The 19,492-nt window shown below is 34.1% G+C and overlaps 1 protein-coding gene across 1 annotated transcript in view; it reads right to left on the bottom strand.

The window, feature by feature from the left end:
- Positions 1-19,492, bottom strand: part of EIF4E (eukaryotic translation initiation factor 4E) — a 47,118-nt gene that overhangs the window by 2,385 nt on the left and 25,241 nt on the right. The window contains exons 2-6 of the mRNA XM_028505969.2: positions 14,117-14,223; positions 7,345-7,440; positions 4,858-4,921; positions 3,657-3,770; positions 2,412-2,551 (exon numbers count right to left, since the gene is read on the bottom strand). Coding sequence (XP_028361770.1) covers positions 2,412-2,551; positions 3,657-3,770; positions 4,858-4,921; positions 7,345-7,440; positions 14,117-14,223 — 521 coding nt within the window. The remainder of the gene's footprint in view (positions 1-2,411; positions 2,552-3,656; positions 3,771-4,857; positions 4,922-7,344; positions 7,441-14,116; positions 14,224-19,492) is intronic.

Here is a 19,492-nt window from a genome sequence, read left to right as displayed (position 1 = left end):
GATTAGGCTGGTGTGGCTCAGCTGGTTGGAATGTTGTTCTGTAAACTGAAAGGTTGTGGGTTCAACTCCCAGTCAGGGCACATACCTAAGGTTACGGGTTCAGTCCCTGGTTAGGATGTGTGAAAGAGGCAACAAATGAATGTTTCTCTCCCTCTCTCTTCCCCACCCCTCTTTCCCCCTCCCTTTCCCTCTCCCATACAAGGGGTATGTCCTTAGGAGAGGATTAAAAACAATTAAAATTCTACAATTAGCCCTGGCCAGGTGGCTCAGTTGAGGCATGGCCCTATGTATCAAAGGTTACAGGTCTGATCCCCAGTCAGGGCACCCAGGGGAGGAAACCGATTGATGTTTCTCTCACATCGATGTTTCTCTCTCTCTTCCCCCTGCCTTCCTCTCTCTCTAAAATCAGTGAACATACACCCTTGAGTGAGGATTAAAAAAATAATAATTTAAAAAATAAATTGCTACAATATTTTTTACATTTAAACCCTAGTAAATATTGCATATTATTGCACAATTACCATAATTATTGCAAGATTGCACACACAAAAATTAAACACTTTGAAGGCAATTTATGATATTTTCTGGATAATTTAGGATATAATAACTCTACAACTTAACTTTCAAATAAGACGTGACACTATTTTAAAAACAAAATGTGTTAAGTATCAAAGAGGGTAAGTATTGGGGTTGTGCTACTGTACAATAAGAAGTGAATATCATCTGTGAAATTATAGAAATATTCCTTTTAAAAGTCATGAGGTCGAAAGTATAATGCCAAGAGAATGAAGCACATCTGAAGGCTGAGGAACAAAAATAAGGCCATGTGGCTACAATTAATAAGAAAAATAAATATGAGAGATAAGGCTGACAAGAAAACTAGATTCTTATTCTAAGAAAAACCAGCAAAATTTCAAATATAAGCATCAGAATTAAATTAAAATAAAGGGACATACATTTTCATGGAACTAAATTCTCCAATATAACACTAAGACAGTTTTATTTATACTCCACCCTCCAGAAGATTTCAGTGCCTTCCCTTGATGTAGGCATCTAAAAACAATTTTATGATAACTAAAGTTATAAGCATTATCATCAGATTTATGTGTATGACACAATGTATTCCCTCAATTATACTAAATCATTAAAAATGCCAGGAAGCAAGTACACTGAGCCACATAACTTGGATGGGTTTAAAAAATAAAAATCTGTCCTTGGAAGTCAAATGTTTTATATTATAAAGATTTCAAAGCTTTGAATATTGAAACAAATACAAAATTTTCTGAGGAAATAAATTAGTACTTAATATCTGTAACTTGTTTTCAAAGAAATATAAAACTCCAATAAGAGTTTTAAACAATCAACTCCTTTCTCTTATAGAAACCTGCAGAATTAAGCCTGGAACATATCCATATCTTTTAATTCAAAAAGGATTCATAGAATTCATGTTTGAAAAATCACACACAAAGGGCAAACATTGTATTACCTATGACTAGTACTTAATTTTAACACAAAATATTCTAAGACTTTATCTGAAGAAACCCAAAACACTAACTTGAAAGAACATAAGCGCTCTATGTTCACTGCACTGTTATTTACAATTGCCAAGATATGGAAGCAGCCTAAGTGTTCATCAGTAGATGGAGTGGATGAAACAACTATGGGTCATTTCCACAATGGAATTCTACTTGGCCATAAAAAAAGAAAAAAATTTACCCTTTGCAACATCATGGTAAGTAAAATAAACAGAATCACAGAGAGCAGGATGACAGATGTGCTGAGTGGTGGAGATTAGGGGGTAGAGGGATCAAGCAAAACAGTAAAAGGACTCATGGATGTGGACAATAGTGTGGCGAATGTGGGGGGTGGGGGAAAGGGCGTAAAAGGGCTAAATGGCAATAGAAAAAGTACAATAAAATTTCTTCTTGAAAAGTAATGCACACACACACACACACAAAGGTTACTAATTTAAATGTAGCGAGAAGAAAATTCTAGTTAACACTGATGGATGTTTGGGGGAGAAAAAAAAGACAGGCAATTTTTACAAAGAATAGTATTTACCAAAAAAGTTTAAAGCTTAAGACATGTAGATTTTAAATATGGACAAAATCAAGATAGTGTCACTTAAATTTCAATACAAACATTATGTACAGTGTACACACAGGCAAAAAATACACATATAATATTCATGAATAATTACATTATTATGGGTATTATACACTTAGCACTATAATTTTAAACTAGAAAGACTTATATTGTCATCTGATAAACTAATATGCCAAAATAGGTAGGTGTAAAAGAAGCAATACAAGGAAAATAATGATCTCTAAATCCAAATATTTCTAAAGCTACAAATTACTCTGCATTTAGTTATTGTATTTTAAAAGAAATACACAAACAGCAAAACTTACCCTATATATGTAACAGCATCTCTGTTTTCACATTCAGTAGTCCATATTGCTATCTTATCACCTTTAGCTCTAACATTAACAACAGCTCCACATACATCATCACTGTAGTCATCAAAAGATTCTCCAATAAGGCACAGCAGCTTAAAAACAAAACCCAAATGCAAATTACACCCAACAGATTATAAAAAGCTAAATAATTCAACTGCAAATGTCTCATATATACAAAACTAGAAGTTTTTTAATCAAGTGTGGACTTTTTGAATGTCTACATTATTTTTATGTAGTTTTATCCTGACTTTAAAAAAATTTACTTTCTCCTTTGTTTTTTATTAATAACAAGAACATTAACAGTTGTTTTATTAATATTCACTTGCTATGCAGTTGCTTAGTAATTGCCTCTGCTTCTTGCTGTTTTTCATGAACACTTTCCAATGTTTAATTGCAGTAAATATATATTAACATAAAATTTGCTATTTTAACCATTTTTGTATAGTCCAATGGCATTAAGTATATTCACAACATTGTGCAACCATCACCACCATCTATCCCCAGAACCTGTCATCTTGCAAGATGAAAACTTAAGGTAGAATTCTAAAATGATATTTACTGATAATCTCTCCCGAAAGCAAAATAAGTCTCTTCTTAAAAAAAAATCAGTCACCCAAATATATATTAATTGCTTCATTAAGTGCAAACTATAAACCAGACACTGTGCCAAGTGCTAGGGAAACAAAACAGACTATGAATACTGCTCCGAAAGCTTGGGATTTAGAACCCTTCAGTGTAGAAAATGCCTGTTACATCGTATTTAATATATAAAGCTAAAAGTTCTAGGTTCTATCACAACAAATAAGCTATATGATATCAAGCTACAATTTTAGTTTGCTTCATTTACCTAAACAGTTTTGTGTACAAGACAATACTCTAAGAGGCTTGTAAAACTTACATTATACAAAATGTAAGGTTCTATAATTTTGAAGTTAATGTAATGATCAGAATGAGCTTGTTGAGGAAAGGCAGAGTCAGTTGTCCATCACTATATATCTGATTTGTAATGTGGAAGGGGGTTTCACTGTACTAGTATGTAGAATATACAGGACTCACATGATAGAAAACAGTAAGCAGCTGGCTTAGAATTTCTACAGTGGGCATTCTTATCTCTTTGTTGACTAAGTAACTGAGGTAAAATGTAATGTAAATTAGTTTTAGTGTTCTAAACCTGTTTCTGTAATTTTAAAACCTTACTGTCTCTAGCCAAAAGCGATCGAGGTCACTTCGTCTCTGCTGTTTGCTTAACGTAATTAGCCATCGTCCTCCTCGTTTGTTTTTCTCATCTTCCCACATAGGCTTAATACCATCCTACAGGGTGAGAAGACAATATTAGATAATATTATTACTTAAGAGATCATCACTAGAAACAGCAAGCAATACTGTCAACTTTTTACTTCATTCCCCATAAAACTGTGATCGAAGTAGTGGGAAAAAAACATACAGGACTTATAGCCAGAGGCCCAGGGTTGCAAAATTGAGAGTCCCAACTTAGGGACTTATTAGCTATCAAACATTGGGTTTTATTTAACTTGGAGGTTCTTAAACATTCTGATGTAGCTTCTCAAAACTACATACACTGCTAAACCTAGAAATTCTATACAAAATTATGTACACCTGTGCAATTTCAGACACTTAATAAATGACCATCCCCTACTACCTGACAAAACCCATTTAAAAATATTTCAGGTCCCAAGTACCTCATGTTAAGAATTCCCAACATACAGGGATATAAAGTAAAGCATAGGAAATACAGTCAATAATATTGTGATAACTTTGTATAGTGCCAAGTAGGTACTTCAAAGGTCATGGAAGGTAAGCATGGGGGACCACTCTGTAAAGTATGTGACTGTCTAACCACTATACTATAGACCTGAAACTAATACAATACTGAATGTAATCTATAATTTAAAAAAAAATCTTGACAAGCTCTGAACTTCATTCTATTCAAATATACAGGGTCTGGCACAAATAATGCCCCCTTTTTATTACAAAATCACAAGCATGTGATTCTGTAACGTAACAATAGCACACTCAAGCATACCACATGACATTTTAGGTGAAATGTTCACACTGCTGTCCATCTCATGTGAGACATTCACCATACTCAAGCAAGCCTTGCTTCTGCCAGAGCCTGTATAAAGAAGACTGGATTTGACAGACAAAGCTTTCTTCAAAATCACTCACAGTGGGTACCCACAAAGTAAGATGTTCACTTAACTTCAGTTATTTATACTAAAACAGGGCAAAATATGTTTATGCTAAGCCTAGTAAAGCTAATTTAATTTTCCTTCAATCAACAGAATTCCCCATAACTAAGTTTGTGGCTAAATTTCTTAATGAATACGTGAATGGTCCAATCTTACTACATAGATATGAAATCACCAATTAAGCATACCTTAAAAAGTGAGTAGTCACAGCCAGGCATTAAATTACTAGACAACTGGATATGGTTGTACAGACTAGGTAAAAGAAAAGGACAATTATACACATAGAATATGTAATACAGAGTTTAGGTACTTAAGTAATATTCAGAAAATACAATAAAAATAACAAAAACAAAGGTTTATGTTCATTTTTTCCCTAAGGATTCAATTTCTGAAATGGACCAAACACATCTTAGTAATGGTCAGTTCAAGAATCAACACCTGATGATTTAAGAAAATATTTTTAATAACTTTATTCTGACAAAATTTGGTATATTGGTTAACTCAGTGCATACCTGTGTATATATAAGAAACTGAGAATAGAGGTATGAGGTTGCTTCAAGTAGACGAAAAATTTTACAAAGCTAATGAGCAGTTTTAAACACACAACAAGACAAATCAAAGAAAAGCAAGACAACTTTTTGACTATCAGCACTGTATGACTGAAATAAGCCAACATTATTATCCTTGAAGATATCCAAGAGAAAAGACCAACGGTTCCCAAACACCACAGACTGTTACTAGTCAGTTAGCATAATAATCATTTGGAGAGCTTTAAAACACAAATAACAGCACCAGCTCCAGCCGTATTCCTTGTAATTTTAAACCTTTAATGTTGGTGGACTCTGGAATCTGTATATCTAAACTATTCCCCACATTACAATGTAAAAGAATAACATTTGGGATGACTTAGATATCTACTAGCTTGAAGGTACAAGGCTAAATCATTTGAGCTCCTGAAGTCTTTTACAACAAAATTGCTATAAAACTGACAACAGAGTAAAAAATGTTTTGCCTTTCTCCAATATATGATACAGAAGACAGACCATGGATGATAGTTATTTATCCTTAGTCAAATTCCCTGTGCTATTTTAACCCAGTGCAGGAATATTCCAAGCAGAGTATTCAGAAAGAGTCTGCCACCCTTCAGATAACATTCCACAGGATAAAATGCAAACCCAGTTTGGATGAGACAGTGTAAGACCGAGTAAGGTTTCTTGAGTCACTGTACCTAATGATCACTTTTCCTGAACTACATAATCACTGACAGCTTCTACTAGACAACAAAAGAGGCCTGGATACTAACAGTGTGCTGCAAAATTAGCCACCACCATTTTTACAAAAGTAATGAATAGTGTGGAAGTGACCTTCTTCAATGTCATTCAAGTAGAAAAGACCTCCCTTCTCCCTCATAGTGCTGTGCTGTAAGGTCCCTTAGTAATAAGTTCACAGTGAGAATTTGTAATGGCACATTTAAACAGAACCCTAACACGATAAACAGATTAGATAAATCTGAAAGGACTGAATGCTTCTTTATCACTAAATTTGATAGAAAAAAGAGGTAAAGAAGTGACTTAGCTGAAGAATCCATTCATATCTCTAAATTATGGTATAAAAATCTACTATGCAATGACATTGCTTACACATAAATAAAGTGTGGGGCCATGTGTATACTGGTGAAAGTCAAGCAAAGTAGATAAATAAATTTGATTTAGTAGAAGAAATGGTTCAAGACTCTTGCTCCTCCTCCTCCTCTTCTTCCACCAACTGGAAACTATGTTTTAGAGTACTCTTGAATAAATACAATTAAAGAAGAAAAACACAGATATTTTGATAAGGCAAAGCTGAAAACCCCAGTTTAACTAGACTAGACCTGTGAATTACTGGGGGGCTTAAATGTAATTCTATTACTTTTAAAGAAATTCAAAGCTTTCCATAAAAAGTGAGCTAGCTAACAATTTATAGTTTTCACTAATGATTCAATGTTTTGTTTCTTTCAGTGATTCAAATGCATACTAAATGCCTATGATGGGCAAAGCACAAGGAATATACAGAAGAATATTGTTCCTGCCCTGGAGGAAGTATACATATATGAATTTGCTGAACATAATGTGTTCTTTCATATGGGAGAACACATTCAAGAAATTATATTAAAACACAAGAGTAGCATCACTTATTCAATATATGAATCCAAAAATATACAGACTTAACAGATACTGTCATTCTTTTACAAACCCTGAATACTGAGCACTTAAGCCTTTGAAATCTCAAAATTCTTATAACAACAAATCCTGGATGTTACACTGAAAATAATTTGCAGAAATGAAGAGGTAACAAAGCTCTGGAATACCCAAGTGTGGGGTAAATGTTTCCAGGCAACCAAGAAAGGGGAAAGTTCCGACAAGTTGTCACAAGTTCTAGGAGTAATAAAGTGAAGGATCTGTCAGGAATAAAGAACATGCAGGCCTAAATGATGACAAGGCGGACGCTTTCTAAAAACTGATGAGGAATAACCACCAATTCAAATAGTTGTAAGGAGAAGGACAAGCAAAAAGGTAGTTCTATAGATGAATATATATTAACTTTTCACTTTAACATTCATTTTGTAAATGTGACATAAAATTAAAAACTAAATACTAATGAAATAACAAACATCCTGAAATGAATGGGTTACTTACGCCCAAAAGTCTTCAACAGTATCAAACTCAGAGATCAGCCGAAGGTTTGCTTGCCAAGTTTTGCTTTTATCATTTTTAAAAAACCAGAGTGCCCATCTAAAAAGAAAAAGTTGGTGTCAAAAAAATATAGCAGTTTTACATCAATGTTCATTGCAGCACTATTCAAAATAGCCAAAAAAAGGAAGCAGCACAAGTGTCCACTGACATGAATCAATAATAAACAAAATGTGGTAAAAACATACCATGTAATATTAGTCAGCCTTAAAAAGGAAGGAAATTCTGACACTTGCTACAACATGGATAAACCATGAAGACATTATGTTAAGTAAAACAGGACAGTCAAAAAACACAAAGGTATGAGGTACCTAGAGTAGTCAAATTCAGAGACAGAAAGAATGATGGCTGCCGGGGGCCTAAGGGAAGGAAAATGGGGGACTGTCATTAAGAATGGGGTTCAGATTTAAGCTTTCATTCTGCAAATGAAATGACTGGTTGCAAAACAGTGAGGATGCCCTTAATACTACTGAACTGTACATTTAAAAGATGGTATATTTTGCCCTGGCTAGTGTAGCTCAGTGGATTGAGAGTGGGCTCTGAACCAAAGGGTCGCCGGTTCAATTCCCGGTCTAGGGCACATGCCTGGGCTGCAGGCCAGGTCCCCAGTGGGAGCCATGTGAGAGGCAACCACACATTGATGTTTCTCTCCCTTTCTCCCTCCCTTTCCCTCGCTCTAAAAAATAAATAAAATCTTAAAAAAAAAAAAAAAGGATGGTATACTTGATGTTATGTGTACTTTACCAAAATTAAAAATAATTTTAAATTGTAATTATTACAGTGGCAAATAGAGTAGCTTTGTCTTTTTTTAATTATTTAAATGGTATGGATTTTGTTATCTAATACATAACAAATTCTCTGCTATACACAGAGGCCCACTGAGGCTCATTCCTCAGGGGAATTCACAAAAATTTATCAGACTATTGCAGTATGCTGAGTGCTATAATAATCAAGCATAGTTACTTTAAGAAAAACAGAGCAGAAGCACATAAGCAAAGTGGGGAACAGAAAAGCTGAGTTTTAAGAGAAACAAAAGGGTATAAGCCAAGAGGAAGAAATGGGAGCACTAGAAAGAGGGAACATTATGAAATGTGCCCCTGTTTACTCAAACACACAAATGGGAAAATAATAAAGGGATTTACTGAGTAATGCTACCACAGATATGTTCTGCAATAATGTATACCAGCTTCTATATATCTGTATATACTTGTTAAAGGGTCTTTTTACTCTAATACTTTGAAAATAAACTCTTGTTACATCAAAGCTTAAATGTTATCATCCAAGATAATTCATTTTTAGAACTATATTCACTCAACTACTATACCAAAGGTAACTAAAAAATTTTCTCAGTGATAAAAATGTCTGATAACAGGGTTTCTAAATAGAGGTATGGTATTTTATTAATCTCTATGACTAATGCTTGATAATCTCAGATATAAAAATAAGATACATTTTACCTACTTGATAATTTGTATTTGCCAACTCACTATCAAAATCACAAAAAGCAAAGGCAGAAAATCTATTAAACACATACATACTATTCAAGTACTGTACTCTGGATTTCTAAAATTAATTTACTCTTTCCTCAAAACTTAAAAATAGAATCATCATATGATCCAGCAATTGTACTACTGGGTATTTACCCCCCAAAATACTAAGGATGAAGGGGTTTGAAAGGTACAAAATTCCAGTTATAAAATAAGTAAATAATTGAGATTTGATATATAGTATGATAATTATAATTAATACTATACTGCATATTTAAAAGTCACTAAAAGAGTATTTCTTAAAAATTTTCATTGCTAGAAAAAATTTTGTAGCTGCGTATGGTGACAGATGCTAGCTAGACTTACTGTGCTGATCTTTTCACAATATATACAAAATATTAAATCACTTTATTGTATACCTGAAACTGATACACTGATATATTAATTCTGTAAGCCAAGTATTCCTCAATTTAAAAAACAATAAATAATAAAATTAGTTCAGTCAAATATTCTTGGTTTTGGAAAGTTTAGAAAAACCTTAAGTGCTTATCAACAAGGAATTTATTTTATTTTTTTAAATCCTCACCTAAGGATATCTTTACTGATTTTAGAGAGAAGGGGGAATAGAGAAACATCTATGTGAGAGAGAAAACATTAATCAGTTGCCTCCCATACACCTGACCAGAGATCAAAACCTGCAACGTACTTATGTGCCCTGAGCAGGGATTGAACCCACAACCTTTCTGATGTAGGGGACAATGCTCCAACCAACTGAACCACCCAGCCAGGGCTCAACAAGGGAATTTTTAAATCAGCCACTTTCAAAGTGTGGTTTACTGACCCCTAGGAGACTCCAAGACTCTTTCAGGAGCTCTGATGAGTAAAAGGTATTTTCGTAATAATGTGAAGACATTATTTTTCACTGTATTGACATTTGCACTACTGGGGCAAAAGCAATGGTGAGTAAGTCAGCTGGTGCCTTAGCAAGAATAATACAGTGGCACCAAAATGTAATAGACGACACTATTTTTTATTACCTCCAATTCTCACAGTAACAATAATGTCAGTTTTGTTAAGAACCATTGATGAAGCAGTAAAAACTACTGGTTTCATTAAATTTCAATCTGTGTACATGTCCTTTTCATATTCTGTACAAAAAACACGTGTGCTGCATACCAAAATACAATTTTAGGCAAATGAATTATAATATGAACTAGCCACTTTTTTCATGGAACACCATTTTAACTTGAAAGAATGGCTGATAAACTATGGTTTTTTTCCTGGAAAATAATCAGAGTGAGACTGTCAGTTAAAATGTCAGCTTTCAGGAAAAAATCAGAATTCTGGAAAGCTGATGTGTGCTACTATAAGCCTGATAACTTACTAAAATGTAAAGACATTTCTGATGAGTTTAGTAGTGATATGATATGTTTTTGACACTATATAATAAAAAGTGTCAATGTCTGGAAGATTCCATAACTCATTAACACCAGTACTTTCCAAATGACCAGTGTGTTGCAAAATCACATATGGGTAAAAACTCCATCCCAAATATAGGACAGGCCAATGGATTTTAATGTAATTAAGTACAGAAAATTCTTGGATATGATTTGATTCCACATTGCAACTAACCTATGAGAAACCTAGTATCAAAGGAGAATATTCATAATTCTTTTAGAAGGCTTTTAAAAATTCTCTTCCCAATCCTGGCTGGGTGGGCCAGCTGGCTTATAGATTAGAGCATCATCCCATACACCAAAAGGCTGAGCAAAGTTCTATCCCCAGTCAGGGTGCATACAGGAGGCAATGAGCAATGTTTCTCTCTCTCTAAAATCAATAAACATATCCTTGGGTGAGGAATTAAAAAAGAAATTATCATCCCTTTTCCAACCACCTACCTTTATGAGGTCACATTTTCTCACACTTTGTCTAAAACAATTTATGTCTTACCTCCACAGCATGAATGCAGAAGCATTCTGCATAGAAGCATTCTATGAAAATCTAGCTAACTTATAACTAAGAGATATGAAAAGATTTATAAAAATGCTATTCCTCACACTACATTTTATTTTGGATATTTTTCCATAAAAAATTAATATAAATTTTAAAATAAATATAGCTTTATATTTTCCTAATTATATTTTCTAATATAGTAAGAGAAATGGATAGAAATCTACACAGCCAAAGCTCTGTGGAATCTCAATAATTTTTAAGTGTCAATAGGCCACAAGACTGAGAAGTTTGAGAACCGCTGATTTAAATAAAATATAACACATCCATGCAAGAGACTACTGTGTGCTATTAAAATAATTACATGGATTTTTGCTGACATAAAAACCAGAAGCCATGAAAGAAGGGTGATATTAGACTCCATAAAAATAAAAAAAATCCAAAAAATGTAATTCCATAGACAATATTAAAAGCCAAATGATTTGGATAAGTCATTTTCAACCTAATCCCCCTCTTGGATGATTTAGCATTTCCTCATATACAATGCTTGGAAATGAAAAGATAACCTAAAAGAACTAAACAGACTACCACAGTCTGTTTAAAAACACAGATGATCAATACAATATGAAAATGTTCTGAAACTTCAATAAAAAAACACAAATTTACAACAGTAAGACAGTGTTTTCTCAAATCAGAATAGGACAATCTGGCAATAATTATAAAGATTGATGGTTGGCAAAGATGCAGAAAACAGGAACTCTCAAACTGTTAAAAGTCTAAGCTGCTAAAAGAATTTGGCAGTATTTATAAAGGTAGTCTTTTAACCTAGAAAATCTGAAATTTTACGCTAAAAACATATTCATATAACGGTGCAGAAATACCGTATTTTAAGGACTATAAGGTGCACTGGACCATAAGACGCATCTAGGTTTCAGAGGAGGAAAACAGGAAAAAAATTTTTGAAGCAAAAAAACGTGGTAAAATATTTTATAACTTGTGACCCCACTCCACTGCTGCAAGCCAGGTAAGCTACATTCAGACTTTAAGATGCACCCCCCCTTTCTCCCAAATTTGGGGGGAAGGTGCATCTTATAGTCCGAAAATATGGTATATAAGGATGTATAGGTAAGGATGTAAGGATGTAGTACTATTTGTAAAAGAAAAAAATCTATAAATCCATTCATGCAAATTTGGTAAAATATACACCAAAAAAGTATGGCCGCCTGTATAAAAAGCATACATGTGCAACTGAAAAGTATCAGAATACCAACCAAATTTAATACTGACTACTCCTCCAGGGAGTGGAGAAAAGTAAAATGGGGAAGAAGATACCTGAGAAAAGCAGAAAACTTTTACTTTATATTGTACCACCCTTATTTAATCATTATAATTATTAGAGATTATTTTTTAAGAAAGCAAAATAAATTCTGCAATATTTGTAAAAATAAATGAGAAAACTACAAAAATTTGAACCATAAAGCATCTTAGAATATCTTTTCAAGTGATATTTATCATTTTACACAAGTAGAATTTATAAAGAAACTGAAATCCTCAAAGACTTCATTTAGCACTTAAATTTGTTTACCAATGAGGCCCCTTTCAGAAATTTCTTCTTAGCCTTCATACGAGCTGTGAGGGATATATGCCTTGATAACTTCTTCCCACAGTAACAGCAACAATAAGAACATACAGCTAGAAGGCATAGAGAGCTAGCTTTTAAAAGATACCAATAAAAGATGAAAAAATACTTTAAGGGTTTCGATGCTACAGTGAGGATGAAGTATATGAAATTCCTGCTAATCAATATTTCCACTTAATACCTTTGGTACAGTGCTTTCCTAAGAAGGATTTTACCCTCTATGGACTATTTTTTTTAAATAGTGGTCATACGTATTCTTTTATTTTAGATTTTACTTATTTATTTTTAGAGAGAAGGAAAGGAAGGGAGAAAGAGAGGGAGAGAAACATAAATGTATGACTGCCTCTCATATTGTCCCCCAGTGGGGACCTGGCCTGCAACCCAGGTATGTGCCCTGACTGGGAATCGAACCAACGACCCTTTGCTTCTCAGGACCATGCTCAATCCACTGAGCTACACCAGCCAGGGCCCTATATGGACTATTGATTTGATAACTCACTCACTAGCTGACAATCCCCATTGTCTAAAGAATGGATTATGTTCCTCATTGAAGGATACCCTAAAACACAGGTCTCCTGTGAAAAATGACATAGAACACATTTGGACTATTATTTCAGTAGGTCTTCCGTGATAATGAAGAAATGGTAAAAAGTATTGAGACCATAAAGGGAAAATGTATTTTTTAGATAACTGAAATTAAACCACAGCCAGGCTTATGAGATCTTTAAAATAAAGTAAAAATGAGGGGAAATCAAAGGAACTGAATGAAATACTTAAATATCTTCAGAAGTCAGTTCCAATTTACTTTCCTCCAGATTCTTACAATGTTTGTATGTTGCCATTTTGTTCCCACCATCAACTCGCAGTGAATTTGTGTAAATGTTCATTACATAAACATGAAAGACAATAAAGTAAAAACATAAACATATGGGGAAGAGGTGGGGTGGAGTTGGGAAAACCATGCAATGAACTACCACCAAGTACTATTGCTATAACTATGAAAACATTAATTCACCTTAATGTCTCGTAACTGGTCTTAAATATGAACCAACCAACCTCCAGACTCTAAACCCCCTAGGTCTCCATTTTCTCCTTCATAGCCAATTTCAAAGTGTCTATTCTTACTCTATACATTTTTGTATATTCTATTTACTCTCCAAACTACTCCTACTTTTTTCATCATCTACCCTCTACTAAATTTTCTCATCCTACATCAGCAAACACTTTATTGTTTAATCCAATTGGCATTTTTAGACTACTTTATTGTTCAATGAGTATTTGATCTTTTTATATATGTATAATTTATATTGTTTCTATGTACCGTCAAAAAAAAAAAAAAAGAAATCCCCCATTTGCTAACAAAGCCCTTCTCCTGAGTCAAGTTCACTTCTTAAAAGAACTTATTTAATACTGTGGTTACAATTACCACCATCAATTATTGATGAATTTCAAACCAACCTCTCAATCAGTTCTTTCTGAGCTTGAGATTCATACATAAAAATGCTTATTGGACATGGGTCATCCAAGTGAAAATGGAATCCTCAACCTGACCTATCTGAAACTAGTCTCATCTAACTTTTCCCTCCAAACCTGTCCTATTCACCTTGTTGCCTAAATCAAAAAACTATGTCTACAAACTTACCTGTTCTGTAAAGGATGTTTAATATAGTGTTCTGGATTAGCAACCTCCTGGTTAGATTCTGTTTTCTCTTCTTCTGTAGGCGGGGGATTAGGAGTAGGGGTGGTTTCCTAGTGGAAAATAATAAAACATTATTTAAAAGTTCTTAATATATCTTAAACGGCAATACTCTAAATAGACTTGAACCAATAATACCAATATTATCTTTTAAAGAAGAAATTTCAGTCCTGGCCAGTGTGGCTCTGGTGACTGGAGCATCATCCTGTAAACCAAAAGGTCACTCATTCGATTCCTGGTAGGGCATATGCAAGAGGCAACCAACTGATCAGTGTTTCTTTCTCTCTTGGATTGATGTTTCTCTCCCTCCTTTCCCCTCTCTCTAAAATCAATAAGCATGTCCTCCAGCAGGTGAAGACAAAATAAAAAAAAATAAAAATAAAAGAAATTACAGAAACATTTCATTTCAGAGACCACAGATCAACCTCTTAGAAAAGTTCCAGACTCTTCATTCTAGCATATCTACATTAATAGAAAAGGGTTTCTTAAATTAAAAATATATATAAAAAAATACTATATACAGTTATCTTCCACTATCAAAAAGATTATCAGAGACCATGCAACAAAGCTGGGAAAACAACATACCATTATATTAAAGTACTATATATGGAAGTGGGGAGGGGGAAAAACACACCTAAGTGTGGAAAGTATAACCATATTATAATAACCAAAAAAAGTCCATTAAGTGATCAAGCCAATAATCAATACTACACATGAAGGCCTTTGCCTTCACATCACACTGTTATATATGGTAACTTAAAAGTTCAGCAATTTTTGTCATTTCCAACTGGCCCAATGCAAAAAAGCTGAACACTGGCTCATTAAATCTTTTTTCTAGGTTAGACATAATTAATACTGTCATTTAGTGTCAGAAACGAAAGAAACCTGGGGATAATGGGTGTTTTCCACATTGCTTCATATAGCACTATCATAAATTAGGGTCAACAACAGAGGGCAAAGGAGAGTCACCAGATGCTTATACCAAAAAAAGGGGAGGGTGCTACAAGAGTTTGGGTATCAGATTTAAAAGGCAGCAAAGCAACAGATATTGGTTCACTATAACAAGATTATGTAAATCAGAGATGTATGATTTAAAAGACCTCAGAGTAGACAGGTGATAAGTACTTACTTTACAAAATACTCTTTTCTTATCAAGATGGTACATTCAGGAACTACTTCCTACTAGGCTAAAGTCACTCACAAGCAAGGCTATGTCTTGATTTTGCTCACAACTGTAATGCTAATGAACAAACACAGTGCTATACCCAACTGGAACTTATTGGATCGATCACTTAACCAAATGAATTTAAATGTTTACAGAGTACTTAAGGCCCCAAAATTTAGAGTAGTCAATGCCTTAAAATTTCCAATGGTTTCTACCAGTATTTCCTCATCACAGTCCATTTAAGTCTTCACAGAGATGATAATTATCAACTGTCATTCTTTACCCCACTTGATTAAAACTAATGATAGTTTCCAGACAGAGACAGTCTCAATGAAAAGAGAAAACAGGGAGAGTTAGGAACTGACAAGGCTGGTGGGCTTTCAGGGACAGGGTAAAAGTGAGCTGCAGAGAACTGAGTTTCATAAATCTATCTTAAAATCCCTCACAGGTCCTTGGTGGACTCCTAAACTGGGATGTCCGGAGTGCAACTCTTGAGTGGCCTAGCAGAGACCAGCTGAGCCAAGACTTCAGAGGTTGGAAATCCTCAACTTTCAGATGAACTTGAAAGAATCAAGTGAAATAATCTGACTAACAAATCCTAAAACCAATTCATGACAGGAACAAGGTAATATACCTAAAAATTAACTACCTTCAAGAACCAAACTCTACACTCTTCAAAGAAAATATAATCCAGAGCCTCTATGAATATCATCTACAATACCTAGCAAACAATCAAATACTACTAGACATGCAAAAAAATTTTAAGAAACAAATGATCAAGGCATTAAATTTTCCATGGAGGTACACCCAGACATAATCCAGACGACAGAGTTATCAAAGACTTACTGTAAGAACTATGATTACTATAGTAAAATACAAGATCAGGGAAAGTGATTTAAAAAAACACGTAATTTTTTTTTACCAAAAAGTAAAACATTTATTGTGTCAAGGTTATCACATAATGTCTAATATCCATAATATTCCCGAATATTTTTGGTTGGTTGATAGCTTCTCTTTATTTTTTTATCCAGTTTTTGAGATATAACTGACATAGAACACTGTATAAGCTTAAGGTGTATAGCATAATGATTTAACCTACATATATTATAAAATTATTACAATAATCTTAGTTAAAAACAATCAACTCATATAGATACAACAACAACAACAAAAAAGAATCAGATAGACACTATGTAACTGCCAACTATGATGTCTGAAGTTAAGAGTTCACTGAACAAGTAACAACAGACTGAACTCTGCTGAATGCAGGGTTGGTGAAGTCAGACAAGCCAATAGAAAATATTCAAACAAACCCAGAGCAGGGGAAAGGATAGATGATAAGGCAAAGGTGGAAGATGGTTAAAATGTTGAAGGACAAGAGGCAAGAGAATGAGACACAAACAATACAGAAAGATAAAGCCAAAATTTACCAAATTTCATCAGAACCTCATGCCATAGACAAAAAGCTTGGGGAACTCCAAATAGTATAAATACAAATGAAAGTACACGTGGGCACACAAGACTCAAACTGAGTTACTGAAAACTAAAGATGAAGAGATAGTATTAAAAGCAGCCAGGAGCCCTGACTGGTGTGGCTTAGTGGGTTGGGCGTCATCCCACAAACTGAAAGGTCACTGGTTCCATTTCTGGTCAGGGAACATGCCTGGGTTGTAGGCCAAGCCCCCAGTTGGCAGCACATGCAAGAGGCAACCAACTGATCAATGTCTGTCTTGCACACTGATGTCTCTGTCCCTCTCTTATCCCTCTCTCTCTAAAAATAAATAAATAAAATCTTAAAAAAAAAAAAAAAGCAGCCAGGAGGGGTGAAAAAGGAACACGTACCCATTACTTTCATAGGAACAGCTAACAGCTAACTTCTCAACAGAAACTATGAAAGCTGTAAGACAAAAAGATGACCTACTACTGCTGTAAAAAAAAGTTAACCTAGCATTTTTATAAAAAAGATTTTATTTATTTTTAGACAGAGGGGAAGGAAGGGAGAAAGAGAGAGAAACATCAAAGTATGGTTGCCTCTTGAGCCCACCTTACTAGGGACCTTGGCCTGCAACCCAAGTGTGTGCCCTGACTGGGAATGGAAACAGTGACCCTTTGGTTTGCAGGTCAGTGCTCAATCCACTGAGCCACACCAGCCAGGGCAATGTTAACCTAGAATCTGACCTAGGACAAAATATCCTTCAGGAATGAAAAAATACAAACTCACACAGATTGACCCCTGCCACCCCACACCCCGGAGGTCCAAGGAAAGAGGAACACCAAAGGAAAATCTTCAGGCTGGGGGCAAAATTCCAGATGGCAGCACAGAAGTACAAAAGAAAAAGAAAAACACTGTAAAGAGTAAATACATAAAAGGCTATTAACAGTGTAAAGGTGCAGTATGTTTTGTGTTTTGTGAAATTTAAAATAATAATGATGGATCTGCCAAAGGGGTAGACATATTAGATTTACAACATTGGGTGTGTGAGTAAAAGCTACTCTTCCTCTCCAAGTTAAAAAATACTGCGCCTTCTCTTAATAAACTAAAAGACAAACGATAAGAAAAAATTTACTCATAACTTCAAAATCCTCATTAGAAGTCCTAATTTCACAATATTTACTAAAGCATTTTAATTTTACCTCAGCAGCACATAACAATGGATTAATTACAGCATGGGATAATTCTAAGTTTCATGGAGCCCAAAATACCACCCTTCTTTTCAGTTGTTCATTTGGATTTTCAAAATTAGGAGAATAATGGAAGACTAAAATAAGACATACAGAAACTAAAAGCAGGTAATAAATTCAGGAAAAAATATATCTAGTTCCTAGAATTAAAAGATTTTTCTTTTAAATTAAAAGTCTTACTTTAACTGGTGTTTTACTAAGAGTATATAATTGTGAATTTTCCTGTAATTACAATAGCTACTCATCTTTAAATATGTGGGTGTATGCATCAATAGGATACCAATTATTAATCTTTCAGTCTTCACTTTTAATATATAAGTGTGCTACATTTTGGGAAGAATGCTCTAAAACACTCTGAAAATGTTTATTAACCACAGAGAATTATCTTCTCAATTATTTGAAACTTTATAATGCAAGCACAGTACTGATATTTCTGTATAAGCCTTTTATGTTACTACCTACAGTTTAACAGTCTCATGTTCAAATTTTAAACTATATGATTCTCAAACCTCTTGCTAAAGCAGAAGTTTTAACAGCCAACTGCTTCCAAGCTAGAATAAAAAATACTAAACTACTCTGAAAATATTCATTCACATGGCACAGACCAAATAAGATTTACAAATCATGTCAGAAATTACTTATGAAAACATTAAAATTAAAATCTGTATAAAAGGGCATATTTTCCTCAAAACAAATTTTCTCAGAACAAAAAAAAGAAACAATCCTTTTTTTTGTTTTGACTGATTGAGAGAGGAAGGCAGGGAGAGAAACACTGATGTGTTCCACTTATTTATGCATTCATTGGTTGCACCTTTTTTCCTTTTTATTTTCTTAAATATATTTTATTGATTATGCTAGTACAGTTGTCCTGATTTTCCTCCTTTGCACCCCTCTACCTGGTACCCCTCCCTCCAGCAATCCCTTTCCCTTAGTTCATGTCCATGGGTCATGCACGTAAGTTCTTTGGCTTCTCCATTCCCTATACTATTCTTGATATCCTCGTCTATTTTGTACCTACCATTTATGCTTAATACCTGCACCTTTCCCCTCCATTCTCGGCTCCCAGCTGATAACCCTCTAAATATCTCTGTATGTGTGTGCCATGACCAGAGATCTAACCCACAACCTTGGTGTTCTGGGTTGAAGCTCCAACAAACTGAACTACCTGGCCAGGGCTCAACAATCCATTCTTTATTAGCAGAAATTTAAACCAAAATGCTTACTATCAACCATTCCTCCTATAAGTTTCTTGATTTCACAGTTACATTGTAAATTATGGTAAAGAAAAAAGATTGAGACTGATGAATGAGACATGCCTCATTATAAAATCATTTTCTGTTCATTTACTTATTATTTTGTCACATAGAACTTCCTCAATTTAAATAATCAGGATGCCTTTTTTCTTTCTTATTTTCAACTTAGATAAAACAAAACAAAAATATTCATATAGAATGTGATTTAAAACTTTCAGTCCA

Source organism: Phyllostomus discolor, chromosome 1 (assembly GCF_004126475.2).
Source record: "Phyllostomus discolor isolate MPI-MPIP mPhyDis1 chromosome 1, mPhyDis1.pri.v3, whole genome shotgun sequence".
In the NCBI taxonomy this organism is placed as follows: domain Eukaryota; kingdom Metazoa; phylum Chordata; class Mammalia; order Chiroptera; family Phyllostomidae; genus Phyllostomus; species Phyllostomus discolor.
The sequence above is the reverse complement of the archived record's forward strand: the minus strand, read 5'-3'. Positions and strand labels throughout refer to the sequence as shown.